This window comes from Oryctolagus cuniculus, chromosome 20 (assembly GCF_964237555.1).
Source record: "Oryctolagus cuniculus chromosome 20, mOryCun1.1, whole genome shotgun sequence".
Classification (NCBI taxonomy): domain Eukaryota; kingdom Metazoa; phylum Chordata; class Mammalia; order Lagomorpha; family Leporidae; genus Oryctolagus; species Oryctolagus cuniculus.
Window position 1 is genome coordinate 11,020,204 of NC_091451.1, and position 19,909 is coordinate 11,040,112.

The 19,909-nt window shown below is 49.4% G+C and overlaps 1 protein-coding gene across 2 annotated transcripts in view; it reads left to right on the plus strand.

The window, feature by feature from the left end:
• Nucleotides 1–1,287: 1,287 nt before the first annotated feature.
• The window catches only part of FNTB (farnesyltransferase, CAAX box, subunit beta), a 90,901-nt gene continuing 72,279 nt past the window's right edge, over nt 1,288–19,909 (plus strand). For both annotated transcript variants that reach the window (XM_008271856.4, XM_051826397.2), the window contains exon 1: nt 1,288–2,582. In XM_008271856.4, coding sequence (XP_008270078.2) covers nt 2,439–2,582 — 144 coding nt within the window. In that variant the 5' untranslated portion in view covers nt 1,288–2,438. The remainder of the gene's footprint in view (nt 2,583–19,909) is intronic.

Genomic DNA, 19,909 nt, shown 5'->3' on the forward strand with positions numbered 1-19,909 from the left:
AGAGAGAGATCAAGAGACAGAGTGAGAGAAAGCCACGTGTTCAGGAACAGGTCCCCTTAAAACTTTGCGGTGTGCGGGGGGGCAGGCAGGGAAGTAGGAGCAGCAAATCCCATTAGGATGGGGTTGGAGCTGACACAAGTGGTTGGGCCATGGGGTCACCTGGCTTTCAGCAATTGCGGCAGGGGGTTAGAGCCTAGGATGGTGTCTGGGGGTTGTAAATCCCGCCACAAATAAGACTGCACCATTTTACTAATATATACAGTCTTCAAAAAGGCCATGGAAAAAGTATATCATGAAAAATCTATAGGCATGGATTTCAGCTTTTTTATCCAAATAAACCTACATTTTTTAATCCCATTTCCTTGAGCTTTTTGAAGTGCCCTCATCTTTATCATGATGTTCATTTCCTCAGCTCTGTCATCCCACAGAGATTAAGTTTCCCAAAGGCAGGGGTCTTGTTAGTTCTTCTCCAGGGTCTGGCACAATGCCTGGTATGCAGTAGGTGCTCATAATGTCTGCTGACTGATTATTTCTTTGGTTGCTTCACTCACACTTGTTTCTTCTATTGCACTTTGGTTTCTGGTACTGCACGGAAACCACCAACGAGCAGGAGGAAATTATAACGTCCCTGCCCCCATCCCTGAACACTAAGATGGCAATTCTGTTGAAAACCTGCTGGCTTCTCCTGGAGGGAGCCAAGTGCCCAAATAATTCTATTAGCGTTACAGGAAAACGGCGGCGGAGGACACATTATTACCTCGGTTCTTTGTCTCCTATGGAAGAAGAATTTCCAAGTGGAAGAGCAGAGAGATTTAAAAAGCAAGATTTATTAGAGTCAAAGTCCTCCAGCCAGAGCAGAACGGAGGGAGGCTCCCAAGAGAGGGAAAAACCCCAGAGTGGTTTTTTGATTGACATTCAGTTACAAGACCCACCAACAGACCTGATTTATAATTCTTTTTTTTTTAACTTTTATTTAATGAATATAAATTTCCAAAGTACGATTTATGGATTACAATGGCTTCCCCCCCATACCGTCCCTCCCACCCGCAACCCTCCCCTTTCCCACTCCCTCTCCCCTTCCATTCACATCAAGATTCATTTTCGATTATCTTAATATATAGAAGATCAGCTTAGTATACATTGAGTAAGGATTTCAACAGTTTGCTCCCACACAGAAACATAAAGTGAAAAATAATAGATGATTTTTTTTAAATGATGATGAAATCAGATCAGACCTATTGTCATGTTTAATCCCAGTGAGAGTCAAGTTGGGAGTTGATAATTTTTTTTTTTTTTTTTTTTTTACAGAGGATCAGTTTAGTATACATTAAGTAAAGATTTCAACAGTTTGCACCCCCATGGAAACACAAAGTGAAATATATTGTTTGAGTACTCGTTATAGCATTAAATCTCAATGCACAGCACATTAAGGACAAAGATCCTTTATCCTAGATGGCTTGCTCGTGATAAAACAAAAAAATACATCCAGAAGAGTGGGATAGGTAACTGACTTTCACAATAAACTGTGAGCTCAGGGGCATGCAATGACCACGCCCTTGTATTCTCATGGAAAATTTGGAGGCTCCCAAGTTGCGGGCAGGCAAGCACTTCTGACCTGGCTAAGGATAATTTCTGGGGGGAAGCAAGCACTCTACACCCCAAATTCCCACTGGGATCACCCTGCCTGCCTATTAACCCACCTGACGCCTCACAGGGTCCAGGGTTGTGACGCAGTGGGTAAAGCTCCCACCCGCAATGCTGGCATCCCATACGGGTGCTGTTTCAAGTCCCAGCTGCTCCACTTCCGATCCTGCTCCACTGCCTGGGAAAGCAGCAGAAGATGGCCCAAGTGCTTGGGCTCCTGCACCCAGGAGGGAGACCCGGAAGAAGCTCCTGGCTCCTGGCTTCAGCCTGGCCAGTTAAGGGAGTGAACCAGTGCGCCAGTGGATGGAAGACCTCTTTCTCTGTCTCTCTTTCTCTCTCTCTCTGGCTCTAACTTTCAAACAAACAAATAAATAAATAATTTTCAAAAATTCTGTTAGTAAAATAATTTTTTTTTCAAAGCATGACTGAAGGCAATCAGGAGAGCTGTCAGAAATACTTTAAAAGTTACACTCATCGGGTTCTTGGGTTCCAGAAACTGCAAACTACTGCTTTGCAATTAAGTGAGAATTCGCAGAATGTTTAATTTGCATCCAGGGCCATCTCTCCAGGCCTCTGGGAAGCTAAGCTCTTGCAGCAGCTCGGCTGCCCAAGGGGGGGCGGCAGTATCCCAGTAACTCACTCCCAGACGGTGTGTAGGTGGGAGGAGAGCCATTCGCGTTCAAAACCTTTTTGACTCTCCCCGCTCCCCGTAGCGCCTTAGCCCGCTCGAGTTTCAATGCGCGTTGTTGCCTGCCGAAGCGGAGTCCTGTACACCGCCCGCCGCTCTTCTGACCATGGCTTCTCCGAGTTCCTTCACCTACTACTGCCCTCCATCTTCCAACCCTGTTTGGTCAGAGCCGCTGTACAGCCTGAGGCCGGAGCACGCGCGGGAGCGGTTGCAGGACGACTCGGTGGCAACAGTCACGTCCATAGAACAGGTGAGGTGGCAGGGCTGGGCGAGGCGGCTGCGCGGGGGCCTCTGGGAGCGGGAGTCCCGTCCGTCGGGCCGCCTGCGTGCGGGGCTCCCCGAGGAACTACGACTCCCACAGTGCACCGCGGCGCCTCCCCCCCCCCCCCACGGTGGGGCGCTCCTAGCGCCGGGGCTCCGGAGTGGAGCGTTTGTGGGGCCGGGGTGGGGAGGGGTCGTGGTCCAGGAGGGCTTCGCGGAGAGGACGGTCCCCGGGCTTCTGGGGGCTTGGAGAGCGGAGGCGCTCTTGTCCGTGCCGGGTGCAGGGAAGCAGGCACAGCGGGTCAGCCAGCCCGCTGCGTGCTGCCGGGCGGTCCTGCGGTGCATGGTGCGCTTTCCCCGCCGGCTAGCGGAGCGGAGAGCAGGGCCAGGCCGCGGCGAGCCGGGCCACAGTGTCAGTCCGAGTCCGAGCTCCAGGGGCCAGGGTCGGGGCCCGCCGCGTGGGTGTGCGTGGTCGTCGTCCAGCCCTTGCAGCGGCAGCTGTGTGTGTTGGACGCGGAGCCGACGTTAGTAACACAGAAATAAGACAGTCCCAGACCTCAGCACTGGCTGGGGAGGGCAGGAGGGGAAATAGCGCAGATGGGAAAGTGCCATAATGAAAGTGTGAATTTTGCTGTCTGTCCTCCAAGGCCTAGGAGTAGGATCCGACCTGTCGCTTTGTAAAGTGTTCGGGAGCTGAGCGGTGAACCGTGTGCTGTGCTGTCTTCCCCAGTTGGCGTCGTTCCCGATTTAGTTGTGGAGCTGTTTACCCATCTGTCACTGGGAGTGGTCAGGGTGATTCTGTTTAGCACTGACAAAGAAGCTGCTGGCCGCTTCCCAAAACAAGATCTCGTCCGTCAGTCTCCAGGCTTAACTTTGGAGGGACCTGCGGTGTCCACCATACATGAAGTTGGAAGCCTCTGGGCAAACGTAACTATATTGTAGAAGTATGTCTCAAATATAATTATATGTGTTATCCATTTATAACAAAAACAAGAGCTTGGATACATGGTTATACACACAGTAGCAAAGAAAAATGTGTATGTATGTGTGTATATATATACACACAAATTGTATATCTATAATTTGATAGAACATCCTTCTGCTAGTCACTCTCCAAATGGCCACAACAAAGCCAGGTTCCCTCCCCTCCCCCTGACTCTGGCTAGGAGCCGGAAACTCAGTCTGGGTCTCCCACTTGGGCGGCAGGACTCAATCACTTGAGCCATCATCTGTTGCCTCCCAGGGTGTCACTGGCCAGAAATTGGAATCTGGAGACAGAGCCAGGAATTGAACCTGGGTACGCCATTGTGGGAGGCAGGCATCTCAGTGACCAGGCTGAATGCCTGTTCCCAGAGAGTGTTTTAATTGGGGATTTATACTTTGTGGACTTTAGGGTGCAAAGGAAACCCTTATCCTTTGAATCTGCCTCCCCAGTTTAGTCACCCACCCTGTGTCCTACAAGAAGCCTTTTGCAGAAGATTACAGAGAGATCCATCAAGGAGAACCCACAGGATCTTTGCAGATTCCCGAGTGGTGGATTGTTGCGTTGACTCAGGCCAAGCCTTTTTCTTTTTATCTGACTTTGGACTATGGGGTTGCCTTTTTTTTGTAGTAAACTGAATTGACTCAGCAGATCAGGGGTACGGGTAGGATGCCAGCAGAGAAAAGGGAATTGGGAGCTCTTCTGTGAATTTCGAGACCGGTACACAGACGGCCAAAGTTCGAGGCAAACCAAAAGCAGGGATATTACCAGGAGCTTTTCTGGTCTACTTTCTCCTCAATATACTGCTTGCTTTCAGGAGAGTGTTGGAGCTTCTACCTGCTTAGTTCCTACTAGGAACACATCAACACTTACGTTCTGGTTAGCTGGGCATAACAAGTGATGGGAATATAGTAGAGATACCACAGGTTCTTGTCTGAAAAAATGGTAGACTATGGCCAGGGTTGGGAGTGGATGCTAGGTTCTGATATGGAACATTGATATTACAGAAAATCTTTGCAGTCGAGGCCCACAAGTATGATAGAGAGTAGAGGATCTTACATTTCTTTTCTGTGTTGTTACTCCAGCTCACACTGAAAATATATTTATTTGAAAGGCAGAGAGAGATGGGTCTGTCTTCCCTCTGCTGGCTCATTCCCCAAATCCCTGCAATAGCCAGGGCTGGGCCAGGCCAAAGCCAGGAGCCTAGAACTAACTTAATGTGGGTCTCTCAGGCAGGTGGCAGACATCCAACCATCCACTGCCTCCCAAGGTAACATTAGCAGGAAGCTGGAATTGGGTGCAGAGCCAGACTTAAACTCAGGCCCTTTGATATGAGTGTCCCAAGCGGTGTCTTGCTACACAGAACACCTGCCCCCAACTCACATTTTATTTAAGTCAGAGATAGATCTACCATCCACTAATTTACTCTCCAAATGGTCACAACAGCCAGGGCTGGGCCAGGTTGAAGGCAGGAGCCTGGAACTCCATTTGGGTCTACCACATGGGTGACAGGGGCTCAAGCACTTGGGCCATCTTCCACTGCCTTCCCAGGTGCATTAGCAGGGAGCTGGATCAGAAGCAGAGCAGCCGGGACTCAAACTGGTGCTCCCATGGGATGCCGGTGTCACGGGTGGCAGCTTTACCTGCTGTGCCACATTTCATCATTCAGTCCTTATATAGTTCACAGGTGAGACGATGGAGGCATAGAGAAATACCAGATTGGTAGGTTAGTGCTGGAACATTCATCAGAAATAATAACGTTGCTAGGCATTGTGTACGAGGATGCTAATGTTATTCTTTTGGTTTAGACTGAAACTTCTGTTTTATGCCCAGGGTCTTGCTGGCAACTCACTTTTTTTTTTTTTTTTAAGATTTATTTATTTATTTGAAAGAATTACAGAAAAGGAGAGGCAGAGACAGAGACAGAGAGGTCTTCCATCCATTGGTTCATTCCCTAAATAGCCACAACAGCCAGAGCTGTGCCAATCCAAAGCCAGAAGCCAGGAGCTTCTTCCAGGTCTCGCACGCGGGTGCAGGGGCCCAAGCAGTTGGGCCATCTTCCACTGCTTTCCCAGGCCACAGCAGAGAGCTGGATTGGAAATGGGGCAGCCAGGACCTGAACTGGGATGCTGGCACTGCAGGCAGCTTTACCTGCTAGGCCACAGCGCCAGCCCCAACAACTCACTTTTGTGTTATTACTGATTAATACAAGTGCTTGTTACCTGTTTTTACCTGATTATCAGGAGACTTTTTTATTTGTTCAACAATACTTTGATGATAGGAGTTAAACCTAGAAACATTGGAAAGAACCGTTAAGTCCTGGGTCTTTCATTGGTTCCACAAAAGGGTGCGTACCTTCTTTGTGCCAGGCATATGTCAGTGGACAAAGGAAGCCAGCCTGATGCCTTTGGGGACCTTTTGTTCCAGGTCAGGGAGGTGGTCTGAAAAAAGAGAAGTATCACCATCTATCCCCAGTGTGTTAGAGAGCAGTGCTGTGGAGAAAAACAAAGCAGGAGGAGTGGGATTGGCTATTCCAGGAATGGGTATGGGACAGATTTCCTCTGATGAACCTCTGATGAAGTGACATTTGACTGGAGACCTGAAATAAATGAGGGAACAAGCCATGCATGGATTAACAGAAGAGCATTTGGGGCAGAGCAAGCAGCATGTACAAAGGACCTGAGGCACGAGTGTGTCTGGTGAGTAGGGAGGTTAACAGGAGACTAGGAGGTGCGGTCAGGTCGTGGAGGGCCCTCCATAAGGTCATTGTAAGTACTTTAGAATGCTCCGAACAAGCTGGGCAGCTTCAGCGGACCCCCCTGATTCCCTGGGCTCTCTTCCGCCCTGGTCTGTGGATGTGCCCCAGGGGGCGCACCTGCAGTGGTGGGCTCCCTTGCCTGCCTGTTGGCTGCTGGCTGTATTAGGCCATGGGAAATATTGCGAGGAGGTGAGAGAGAGGGAGAAGAATGAGGTTGGCTAGCATCTTCTCCCTGCGGGGGGCGAGGTTGTGTGTGGGTGGAGTTCCCCTAGGAGCAGGGTCACACCTTCTCCACAGAGCTCTGGTCTCCCCCTCCACTGCTCACCCCACTTTCAGGCCTAGGAGGGATCAGCTGCCCCTGTGTTAGCAGCTCCAGATGCACATCTCCCTCATGGTTTCCCACACTTGCCCCACACCTCTGTTCGGAGTGCCCCTTGGATCACCCACTGGTACCATCTGTCTCCTGCCAAGACTCAGGTTGCTACATAGATCAGAGGGCCCTGAGCAGGGGCGTGGCATTAACAGCTCATGCAGGTTCCTGTGCAGGCTGGGTGCAGGGAGACCAGGTGGGAGGCTGCTGTAGTAGCCTGGGTGGGAGGTGATCGTGGTGCCCATAATGAGGACGGCCAGCTTCTGGATAGTTTTTTTTTTTTTTTTTAAAGATTTATTTATTTGAAAGAGTTATACACACACACACACACACACACACACGGCGGGGGGGTTGTCTTCCATCTGTGGGTTCACTCCCCAATTGGCCTCGTTGGCCAGAGCTCTACCAATCCAAAGCCAGCAGCCGGGAGCTTCTTCCAGGTCTCCCATTTGGCTGCAGGGGCCCCAGGACTTGGGCCATCTTCTACTGCTTTCCCAGGCCACAGCAGAGAGCTGGATCAGAAGTGGAGCAGCCGGGTCTCGAACTGGTGCCCATATGGGATGCCGGCACTGGAGGCGGTAGCTTTACCCACTACACCACAGTGTCAGCCCCCAGTTTGTTTGTTTGTTTTTTTTTTTTTTAATTGATTAATTAATGTTGAAAGCTTGAGAGAGAGAAGGAGAGACAGACACAGAGAGATCTATTCGCTGGTTCATTCCTCAGATGACCTCAACAGCCAGGAGCTGGAACTCAGTCCAGATCTCCCATATGGGTGGCAGGCACCCAACTACTTGAGCCAGTTCTGCTGCCTCCCAGGGTGCCCTTAGCAGGAAGCTGGAGTGAGGAGCAGAGCTGGGACTCAAACCAGCTGCCGGAGTCCCAAGCGATACCTTAACCACTGTGCCAAATGTCGGCCCCAGCTGTTGGGTAGTTTTTGATGGTCTCTAAGCTTATTGGCTGCTGACTGTGATGCAGGAAGGGCCCCTCATGACTGTAGAAAGCAGGGTCCGGTGGCAGCATACCTTGTGCTGCTGGAGCCACCACATTGCACCCACTCTGTGATTCAGGCTGGTAGGCTGACGGTGACAGTCTCAGAGGGAGAAGCCTCGCGAGAAACAGTGGTTTACAACAGGTTTTTCAGTCACTACCAATGGCTATGTCCCCCACACGGTCATCATTACTCTCAAAAGTTGTTGAGTTAATATGTCTGCCTTAAAGTGCAGCGATTTTTTTTTAAAGATGTATTTATTTATTTGAAAGTCAGAGTTACACAGAGAGAGGAGAGGCAGAGAGAGAGAGAGAGAGAGAGAGAGAGAGAGAGAGAGGTCTTCCATCGGCTGGTTCACTCTCCAGATGGCTGAAATGGCCAGAGCTGTGCCGATCTGAAGCCAGGAGCCAGGAGCTTCTTCGAGGTCTCCCATGCAGATGCAGGGGCCCAAGGACTTGGGCCATCCTCCACTGCCCTCCCAGGCCATAGCAGAGAGCTGGATTGGAAGTGGAGCAGCCAGGTCTTTAACTGGCGCCCATATGGGATGCCGGCGCTTCAGGCCAGGGCGTTAACCCGCTGCGCCACAGCACTGGCCCCAAGGTGCAGCGACCTTGATGTGAAGAAAGAAAAGGCTTATCTTTTTGCTTTTTGAAGAGGTATTTCAGATCTTCAGTTGGCTCACAGGAATAGGCTGACTTCTCTTTCAAGTGCACCTGTGAAGACAGTCGTCTCCAGGGGTTGTCGGTATCTTCAGCAGAAAGCTCAGGAGAGAGTGTGTGCACAGAGAGCAGGGCAGGCAAGAGAAAGCACTGCACAAGAGTTCTTTTTTTTTTTTTTTTAAGATTTATTTAGTTATTTGAAAGTCAGAGTTACACAGAGAGAAAGGGAGGCAGAGAGAGAGAGAGAGAGAGAGGTCTTCCATCCACTGGTTTACTCCCCAGGTGGCCACAACGGTGGAGCTGCACAAATCGAAAGCCAGGAGCCAGGAGCTTCTTCCGGGTCTCCCATGCAGGTGCAGGAGTCCAAGCATTTGGGCCATCTTCTATTGCTTTCCCAGGCCACAGCAGAGAGCTGGATCAGAAGTGGAGCAGCAGGAATTGAACTGGTGTCCATATGGGATGCTGGCACTGCAGGCGGCAGCTTTACCCACTATACCTGCACGAGCTTTCTACTGTGTGTAAGAGGCAGCCAAGGGTCAAGTCGGGGCAGTTTCTTGGAGGACTTGGAACTGTGTTGGACTATGAAGGGTAGAGTTGGGGAGCAGCCTTCCCAATAGAAGGAGCTGTTAGGAGAGAAGACCCAGGTGCTAAGCGACCTGGGGCAGTGGGGAAGATGCTTGCTGGGGTGGAGGTGCAGTTGGAGGTGGCGGAAACAGGGGGCTGTGGAAGGGGCTGGGGCGCTGGGGTGTTGAGAGCCAGGCTGAGGGGCTGGCATCAAATGTTGGGAACAGGCCAGCCCACATCACCCAAGAGGGGCCAGCAGGATTCCTAGAGAGAGGGCTGGCCTGCCGCTGGTGACTCCTTTCGAGCTGTGGTCTCTTGACAGCCTAGCAGGTGGAGGTGGAACAAGTCTCTCAGCATGACCACACTTCCTTGCTTTTTGTGCACTGGGTTATATGGGGAGCGGCCTACCCATCTGAATTGATTTTTTTAATTGAAATTCAGCATATACCATATTGCTTGACCATACGGCAACCCCAAATACCTCATTTTTCCTGTTAAAAAGCCCAAAAACTTTTTTTTTTTTTTGCCAAATTGGAAGTATGAGAGTACTTCAAAAAAGTTCATGGAAAAGCAGAATTAAAAGAGAAGTTTATTTTGGTGCAAAAAAAGTTTGCGGGGGTGGATGTTGTAGCCAGTGGGTTGAGCTCCCACCTGGGATGCCCAGGTGGGTGTCGGGGGCCCCAGCATTGGAGCCATCACCTGCTGACGTTTAAGATACATTAACAGGAAGGTGGGTCTGGGAAGCAGAGTAGCTGTTGTGGCCGGGGCTAGCTCACGACAAAGCCAGTAGCCCAGAACTCCGTCTAGGTCTCCCATGTGGATGCCAGGGACCCAAGTGTCTGAACCATCATCTGCTGCCTCCTAGAATGCGCATTAGCAGGAAGTTGGAGTAGAAGTTGGAACTTGGGGCCGGCACTGTGGTGTAGCAGTAAAAGCCGCCACCTGCAGTGCCAGCATCCCATATAGACACCGGTTTGAGACCTGGCTGCTCCACTTCCGATCCAGCTCTCTGCTGTGGCCTGGGAAAGCAGTGGAAGATGGCCCAAGTCCTTGGGCCTCTGCACCCATGTGGGAGACCTGGAAGAATCTCCTGGCAGAGATTGGCAGAGCTCTGGCTGTCAAGGCCAATTGGAGAATGAACCAGCAGATAGAAGACCCCCCCCCACCTCTCCTCTGTGTAACTCTTTCAACTAAATAAAAAAAAAAAAAAAAAAAAGTAGAAGTGGGAACTTGAGCCAGGCACTTTGATATGGTATGCAGGCATCCCAAGTAGCATCTTAATCGCTTCACCAAAAGCCCCACCCTTAAAAAGATCTTTAAAAGGCTAATTTAAATGACAGCTTACACATGGAAGGGTGAATTCCTATCCTTAGAAATAATTACTGGCCGGCGCCGTGGCTCAATAGGCTAATCCTCCACCTTGCGGCGCCGGCACACCGGGTTCTAGTCCCGGTCGGGGCGCCGGATTCTGTCCCGGTTGCCCCTCTTCCAGGCCAGCTCTCTGCTATGGCCAGGGAGTGCAGTGGAGGATGGCCCAGGTGCTTGGGCCCTGCACCCCATGGGAGACCAGGAAAAGCACCTGGATCCTGGCTCCTGCCATCGGATCAGCGCGGTGCGCCGGCTGCAGCGGCGGCCATTGGAGGGTGAACCAACGGCAAAAGGAAGACCTTTCTCTCTCTGTCTCTCTCTCTCACTGTCCACTCTGCCTGTCAAAAATAAAAAAAAAAAAAAATAATAATAAAAAAAAAAATAAAAATAAAACTGAACTCTGAGGTTATTTTAGGCTACAGTGTCTACCCAAGTGGTACTTTGTATCCAAAAAAGTTAACCCCCCACATGAAGGGGAGTAGAAGTGTAAGTGTTGGTTATAAAGTGACCTGTTCTTTCTGAGGGAGACTTTTTTTTTTTAAGGAAGAGTGTTGCCTTCTATTTACCATAGTGATTCTTTTCCCACAGTTTCAGCCATTACATGATTCTGAGCAGTAAACCTGCTTTCCCGAACAGTCGTCCTCTGGGAGAGGCGGGGAGAGGTGGGCAGAAGGGAAATGATACCAGGATGTGAAGGGTGGGTGGGGCAGTGTTTGGCACAGTGGCTTAAGTCATTGTCAGCAGAGTGCTTGGTTCCGGTCCCAACCGCTCCGCTTTCGATCCAGCTTCCTGCCAATGCCCATCTTGGCAGGCAGCAGATAATAGCTCAAGCACTTGGGTGTGCCACCCATGTGCTAGAAGAGCCAGATGGAGTTCCAGACTCCTGGCCCAGTCCTAGCTGTTGTAGGCATTTGGGGAGTGAACCAGCAAATGGAAGATCTCTGTCTCTCGGTTTCTTTAAATAAAGTAAAACAAGTAAATAAATGAAAAAATAATATATAATTAAAAATAATAAAATTTTAAAAGTTGGTGGATGTATAATGAGTTTGACTTTTAAAATTGAAAGCGCAAGGACCAAATCTATCAGTTTTTACCACTCAGTGGTGAATGGAAAATACAGTACTGACTCCTTATTCAGTTTCATTCTTTGCAGGTTTAGTCAACCACAGTCTGAAAATATTAAGTCAAAAATTTCAGAAATAAACAATTCCTAAGTTTTTTTTTTTTTTTTTGATAGGCAGAGTGGACAGTGAGAGAGAGAGACAGAGAGAAAGGTCTTCCTTTTGCCATTGGTTCACCCTCCAATGGCTGCCGCGGCGGGCGTGCTGCGGGCCGGCACACCGCGCTGATCCGATGGCAGGAGCCAGGTGCTTCTCCTGGTCTCCCATGGGGTGCAGGGCCCAAGCACTTGGGCCATCCTCCACTGCACTCTCTGGCCACAGCAGAGAGCTGGCCTGGAAGAGGGGCGACCGGGACAGAATCTGGCGCCCTGACCGGGACTAGAACCCGGTGTGCCGGCGCCGCAAGGCGGACGATTAGCCTAGTGAGCCGCGGCGCCGGCCAACAATTCCTAAGTATTAAGTTGTGCAGTGTTCTGAGTGGCGTGATGAGTCTCATGCTTTCCTGCCCTGTCCCTCCCAGGTTGTGAATCATCTCTTTGTCCAGTGTATCCACTCTGTGTGTGCTACCCGCCCAGCAGTCATTTGGTACTGGGCAGGATGGCAGTGCTTACACTTAGGGTTAGTACTGTCTGCTTTGTCAGCTGCCCACTGGGAGTCTTGGGATGTTTCCCCAGTAGATAAAAGAAGACCTTTGTATTCTGTGTTTGTGTTGATTGGGTTTCTAGAAAACCCCATGAGATGTCTTGAAAGTAGAGAGCTGTTGAGAATGCAGGCAGATAGATTAAAGATTGATTGATTGATTGATTTGAAAGGCAGAGTTACAGAGAAGCAGAGAGGTCTTCCATCTGCTGGTTCACTTCCCATTTGGCTGCAACGGCCGGATCTGCACTGATCTGAAGCCAGGAGCTTCTTCTGGGTCTCCCACGTGGGTGCAGGCGCCCAAGGACTTGGGCCATCTTCTACTGCCTTCCCAGGCCATAGCAGAGAGCTGGATTCAAAGTGGAGCAGCCAGGACTCGAACCAGTGCCCGTATGGGTTGCTGGCACTGCAGGCGGTGGCTTTGCCTGTTATACCACAGCACCAGCCCCTGTGTCCCCTTTTTGCTGTATGAGAAAGGGAGAGAGGTACTGTCAGGACTTAGCATTGGTTACCTTTTCCTCTTAGTAGGATTGGGAAGGCTGGCTCGGAACCTAACAGCTGTAGTTGTTTTGATGGGAAGGTGGATTAGGATCTAAACAACTGACCTTACCAGGCAGCATTAAGAGCAGGGCTTCTTTGTAGCTGGCGGCCTGTGTAGGAGTGAGCACACAATTGAGCACCATGTAATCCTTTTTCTCCCCACTAACAACTTTGTAACTAACAAAAATTATAAACAGTGACATGATTAACAGCCATTTTCCTATGGCCCAGAATTAACAGTTGCCAACATCTTGTTTTTTTACTTCTGGCTATTTGTTTAGAGGAAAGCAATTAGGAAGCTAGCCAGAGCTTTCCTTAACCCCGCCTCCATTTTGGTCTGCCTCCCACCCCCGGAGAAGCTACCTTTGTCAGGAGGTGGGTGTGCATCCTCTCAGCATCCACTTTTAATCCATTTATGCCTCCATAAACAACTTTGTGTGTTTTTTTCTACAATGCACATAAATTGTCACACTCTGTCATCTTGCCCTCTTTGGCACTGCGTTTGATCTCAAATCAAAATGATCAATGTGTAAATGCTGGTAAAGGTCATTTTCAGAAAAAAGGTAAAAATCATGACTCACACAGATAAAAATGAACACGTGTTAAAAATTTCATTCTACTGACGTGTGAGGGGTCCAGGCAGATGGTAGGGCCAGTTCAAAGGAAAAGTCGGCACAGATTTGTGTGGAGTAAAGAAACTGCGTTGCGAGTGGAGGCAGAAGTGGTTTTCCACTGTGGGAAGGGAAGTCAGTGGATTCAGAGCTCAGTGGGACAAGGCAGAGTTTGCATACTGCAGGCAAGTTCAGACCTGCCCTCTGGAGGTTCAGTCACTGGGCCTCCTGAAATAAACTGGCAGTAGGTTAACTAGGGAAAAGGCAAGCGCATTTCCCAACGTGCCATCCAGAGGACCACTCCCTGCGGTGGAGTAGGGTGGGCAGATTTGGAGGGGTAGGAAATGATTTTCAGTGGGACTGAACTGGGCCCAGAGGACGGACACGATGATTCTTCTCGGGGCGAGTGGGACTGAGGACAGCTTGTGGCAGCGTTTGCGTGGGTGTGGTGCCGTTTCTCAGTATTCCTTCTTTGGACGTGAGTTTGAGCTCTGGTTAGTGAAACTGCAAGCAGAGAGCCGAAGGCAATGGTGTTCCCTTTTGGCAGATGTGCCTTTTAGGTAGATAAGAGAATTTCAGAGAAAAGCCGGCTCCAGCCTCTGCTGAGTCCCGAGAGCCTTTCATTTAAAACACCGACATTCCAAGGTGTCCTATTTTGGGGTGACACTCCCCGGAATCCTTCAGTATCTGTCAGTAACCTACAGTGTACAGCGAGGTGCAGAATTGTTTTAGACAAGAAATGGGGCCAGAATCAGACAGATGGAAGGGTGTGCTATGGGTGTTGTTGTTTTTTTATGTTACTGTATGTTTTTGGCATGCGTAGTACATAGTAGGTAGACAGGACAACGTACATGTCACACAGAATAGTGCTTTTTATCCTGTCTCTCCCTGTTGATGGGCATGTGGGCCGTGGCTGTTTTTAACTAGTAGTTAAAATACCACGAAGGTGGACAGAAAAATAGCTCTTCCTTCTACCCTTCACCCCCTCCCCCCTTTAAATTTTTATTTATTTATTTGAGAGGTAGAGTTATAGACAGTGAGAGAGAGAGACAGAGAGAAAGGTCTTCCATCTGCTGGTTCACTCCCCAAATGGCTGCAATGACCAGAGCTGTGCTGATCCAAAGCCAGGAGCCAGGTGCCCCCTCTAGGTCTCCCACGTGGGTGCAGGGGCCCAAGAACTTGGTCCATCTTCTACTGCTTTCCCAGGCCATAGCAGAGAGCTGGATTGGAAGAGGAGCAGCAGGGACTAGCTAGAACCCGCGCCCATATGGGATGGTGGCACTGCAGGCAGAGGATTAACCTACTGCGCCACGGCACAGAGTGGCTGCAGCAGTTGAAACGCTAAGCCAAGCGTATTGGAGTCATTTCTACCACGCTCTCTCCAAGATTTGATGTTCTCAGAAGTCTGAATTTGAGGAAAACAGTTATCTTTTACATCTGTTTCAGATAGCTTCACCTAGGCTCCTGTTTGCCTTTAACCTTGCTCACCTCTGTGTTCTAATCTTTTCCCTTATGGTTTTGGCTTCTTCAAGAAAACTTTCCTATCCTAAAGATATTCTCCTCTTTTTAATGTAATTTAATTTTTTATTTATTTGAAAGGCAGAGTTACAGCGACAGAGAGAGGTCTTCCATCCACTGATTCACTCCCCAGATGACTGCAATGGCTGGAGCTGGGGCAGTCTGAAGCCAGGAGGTTCTTCTGGGTCTCTCACATGGGTGACAAACACTTGGGTTATCCTCCACTGCTTTTCCCAGGCACATTAGCAGGGAGCCGGATAGGAAGTGGAGCAGCTGGGTCTTGAACAGGAGCCCATATGAGATGCCAGTGTCACTGGTAGCAGGTTTGTACCCACTGTGCCGCAACACCGCCCTGATGTTAGATTTTATATTTACCAGGTTTGCATATATGCATGAGCCTTAGAAGTGGTCAGGAGAAGTGCTTCTAGAAGGTTCCTGAATCATAATAATGAGAAGTACCTGGATTTTGAATAATAATGAGAAGAAGCACTTGGCTTTTGAGCGAGGTGTGGTTAACATAAATTGTGGCTGTATAGGTCATTTGGGAAACTCAGTGTTCATTTTGGCTTATGATACAAACTAATTTGAAAAATAATTTTCAAGTTTTTAATTTTATTTATTTGAAAGAGAGACAGAGAGGAGACCATCTGTAGGTTCACAGCCCACATGTCTGCAACAGCCAGAGTTGGGCCAGGCCAAGCCAGGAGCCAAGAACTCCCGCCAGGTCTCCCATGTGGGTGGCAGAGACCCAAATACTTGATCTTTTACCTGCTTCGTCCCAGAGTGCACACCAGCAGGAAGCTGGAATGAGACACCTGGCGCTCTGAAATGGGATGCACGTGTCTTAACCACTGTGCACAACACCTGCCCCTAACCTTAGTTTTCTGTATTGCTTCTAGAAGCACCTGATGTTAGACAGTTGTTTTTAAAAAGGAAACTGACAGTAAGGGCAGTGGTTTTCAAATCTGGCCACACACCTGGAGGTCTTTAAAAAAATACACCCCCAGGTCTCCTGCTTTAATTGCCTGGGGTGGGTAGGTAGGCAGGCAGGCAGGCAGGCAGGCAGGCAGGCAGGGAGGGGCTGGGGGTGCTAAAGCTTCCCAGGTGATTTTGTTTTGCAGCCAAGGTTAAGAGCTCCCGGGAACCTTCACTCCGGGTTTCAGCTGTAGCAGAGAGGCTCATGGGCTGGATAAGAATGGGTTGGCGCCTGTTGAATCTTGGAATTGTAGGGGAGAGAGGCACATGGCTTAACAAGAGAAAAACAGGTTTGTCAACATGTGCTTGCCCACTTCACATACAGGAGAGATAGCCTGAGGACTGAGTGGATCCCAGAGAGGTGGCTTGGTGTTCAGGCCTGACCGCCACCTTCCCCTCGTCCCCCAAAGGAAGCTGGAAGCAGGTTGGAGAGGCCAGTCTTGGGGAGGTGGCCTGCAGGAGCCCGCTGAGCAAGCCTGCAGTGTGTCACACAGACCTACCTCCTGCCTTCGCTACTGGTAAGAGTCTCAGTGGTTTTTTTTTTTTTTTTTTTTGACAGGCAGAGTGGACAGTGAAAGAGAGAGAGAGAGAGAAAGGTCTTCCTTTGCCGTTGGTTCACCCTCCAATGGCCGCCGCGGCCGGCGCGCTGCGGCCGGCGCACCGCGCTGATCCGATGGCAGGAGCCAGGAGCCAGGTGCCAGGTGCTTTTCCTGGTCTCCCATGGGGTGCAGGGCCCAAGCACCTGGGCCATCCTCCACTGCACTCCCTGGCCACAGCAGAGAGCTGGCCTGGAAGAGGGGCAACCGGGACAGAATCCGGCGCCCCGACCGGGACTAGAACCCGGTGTGCCGGCGCCGCTAGGCGGAGGATTAGCCTAGTGAGCCACGGCGCCGGCCTAGTCTCAGTGGTTTTAAGCTCTCTTTTTCTTCCCGGTGCAGAAAAAGACAAATGGGGACTTCCTTTCTGGATGTAACGTCCCCGACAAGAGGGCAGTTTCCACTCTGTTTCCACAGAGACTCCGGTGTCTGGTGTTGCTCGGAATAATCAGCTCAAAATAATCCTTATGCCAAAGAGGCTTATTTTGGGGTGGCGTACCCTGGTTTCCCACAGTCCTATTTTTGGGGTGGCGTATGCTGATCTCCCACACCCCCCAAAATGTTAGGAGATTTGTTCAGAGAAGTGTGTTGTCTGTTAAAACATTGAAAAAATGGTTGTTTCCGACGTTTACCCTGTGCTGGCCGAGGTGAAGGGAAGGTGGCGAGCAGTTGGGATGGAGAGAGTTCTCTTCCGAGCAGAAGTTCAGTGGCTGTTCCCACTACCCGGAGCCTTCCTTGCTCTGTCAGATGGTAGCAGGCATCGGAATCCTCGGTGGAGGGGGAGGGGTGCCCATCCCTGTGGTTTGTGTGTCTTTGCGTCTAAGCCCAAGCTCACCAGAGAATTCTAACAAGCATGGCTTGGTTTCTGGGGAACCTGCTTCCCGGCTACTGGTTTTCCAGCTGCGGTCGTGGGGGAGGAGTCTTTGCCTGCCTGCGCTTTAACAAGCTGTCGCTTTAAGGGCCATGGGTGAGCATGGAGCAGGCTTCTCCAGGAATCTTTGGCTCTTGTGTTTTGCGATGTATTCTAGACTCTAGAACACAGAGCAAAGATGAAGTGCTAACCGCGAAACATTCCTTCAACTCTCACATAATAATGTATTTGGGGTTTTTTTTCCTAGTAGCTTTCAAACACAGCAAAATTGAATGACTTTGGTCATGAATACCATTACACTTACACTCACCTTCTGGATTTTTTTTGACATTTTGTATACTTAAATCGCATTGGTTTATCTATTCATTTTATCTTTTTCACGAATTTCAAATTTAGCTATCAATACACTTCTGCCTACATACTTCGGTAGGCATGTCAACTAGAGTTCATTGTTTTTTCCAGGTTTAAAATTTGCACACAACTAAGTCTGTGTATCATAAGCAGGTGTTGACATTCACTGAGTTCTGGCAAGCGCACAAACCTGCATAACCAAACCTCTACTGAGATACAGGACAATGTGGGTGGGCGTTTGGTCCGGCAGTTGAGATGCCACTTGGGATGCCTGTGTGCCACATCAGAGGGCCTGGTTGGAGTCCTCGCTCCACTTCCCAGTCTAGCTTCCTGCCAATGTGTGGCCTGGGAGGCAGGGCACAGTGGCTGGTCTGTGCCACTCCAGTGGGAACCTGGATTGAGTTCCTGCCTCTTGGCTTCAGCCTGGCTCAGCCCTGGCTATTGGACTTTAGGGAGTGAACCCATGGGTGGGAGATCTGCCTCTCTCTCCTTTTCAAAGGAAGAAGGAGGGTGGGAGAGGAAGAAGCTTCTTCATGTTTCTTTCCAATCAGTCCCCATGCCTCTCCCCCTTCCCCAAAGCAACCAATGTCTGATATTTTTTTAACTTTTTTTTTTTCAGATTTATTTTTATTTATTTGAAAGGGAGAGTTACAGAGAAGGAGAAAGAAATCAATTGATCTTTAATCCACTGGCTCATTCCCCAAATGGCCACCAACGGCTGGGGCTGGGCCAGGCCAAAGCCAGGAGCCAGAAGCTCCCTCCGGGTCTCCCACGTGGATGCAGGGGCCCAAGCACTTGGCCATCTTCTGCAGCTTTCCCAGGCCATTAGCAGGGAGCTGGATTGGAAGTGGAGCAGCCGGGTCTCAAACCAGCACCAACATGGGGTGCTGGTGTTGCAGGTGGTGGCTTAACTTGATGCACCACAATGCTGACCACTGATTTTTTTTTAAAAATAGATCAGTTTTGTCTCTCTTAGAATATGATCTAAATGAAGTGATACAGGTTTTATTCTTTTGTGCAAAGCATGTTTTACCTAGCATGTTTGAGATTGATTCATGTTGCACCTATCACTAATTGTCCCTGTTCAATTGCTGAATGATATTTTTATAAATGTCAGATTTTATTTTTTAAGTTTTATTTCTTTGAAAGGCAGGGTGACACAGAAGGAGAGAGATGGAGATCTCTTCATCTGCTGGTTCACTCAAGTGGCTGCAATGGCCGAGTTGGGCCAGGTCAAAGCCAGGCGCTTCCTCTGGGTCTCCCACGTGGGTGCCACTTGGGCCATGTTTTGCTTCTTAGGTGCATTAGTAGGGAGCTGGATCAGAAGTGGAGCAGTCGGGTCTTGAACCGGCACCTGTATGGGGTGCCAACACTGCAGGCCATGGTGTTAACCTGCTGTGCCGCAGCGCCGGCCCCTGTTACAGCTTTTTAAAAATTTTGTCATTTGAAAGTCTGTAATGTTGGTGGACTGAGAAGTTTCCAGATTATGGTTGTTAGCAATAAAGCTGCTGTGAGCGTCTGTGTGGAGGTCTTTCTGGGCACGTGCTTTCCTTTCTCTTGGGTGAAAACACAGACGTGGACTTGCCAGGTCACAGGGTAGATGTATTTTTTGTTTTGTCAGAAACCACTAGCTTTTTTCCAGAATTGTTGTGCATCTTACGCTGTCCCCAGCACTGGATGAGACTCTAGTGGTCCCCCTTCCTCGCCAGCATTTGTTGCTGTCTTTCCTGCTGCTGGCAGCTGTGGAGTGGAATCTCATTGCAGAGGGTCTGCTTTCAAAGTACTGGAGATGCTTTATAATCCATTTAAATGTTTATTTTTTCTCCTGTGCACATAAATTCACTGTGTGGCGTACTCCTATATGCAGATCTGTTTCACTTCTCAAAATTCGTACATCTAGAGAAAGGAATCGGCTGGAGTCCAGATACTATATGTTTTCTGTTAAATTCTTAATTTCCTCCAACTTGTTATTAGAAAAAGATTTAAATGTACAGGAAAATTGACAGTATCTGTCTACCCTCCACCTAATCTACCCCAAATCAGCTGTTAAAGGATACATTTCATTTGTGTTATTTTTGTTTATTTGAAAGGCAGGAAGATTGAGACGGACCTTCTATCAGCTGATTCACTCCTCAAATGCTCACAACAGCTGGGCCCAGGAGCCCCATACTTAATGCAGGTGGTCTCCCAAGTGGGTGGTAGTCACTAGACACTTGGGCCATCACCTGCTGCCTCCCAGGGTTTGTATTAGCAGGAAGCTGGAATCAGAAGCAGGGCTGGGACTCTGATTTAGAATGCAGGCTTCCTAACCAGTGTCAGTGCTGTGCCAAACACCTACTCTAGTGATACCTTGTAAAAGAGAGTAACATCTTGACTCCTATGATATAAGATGAACAGTGGCAAAG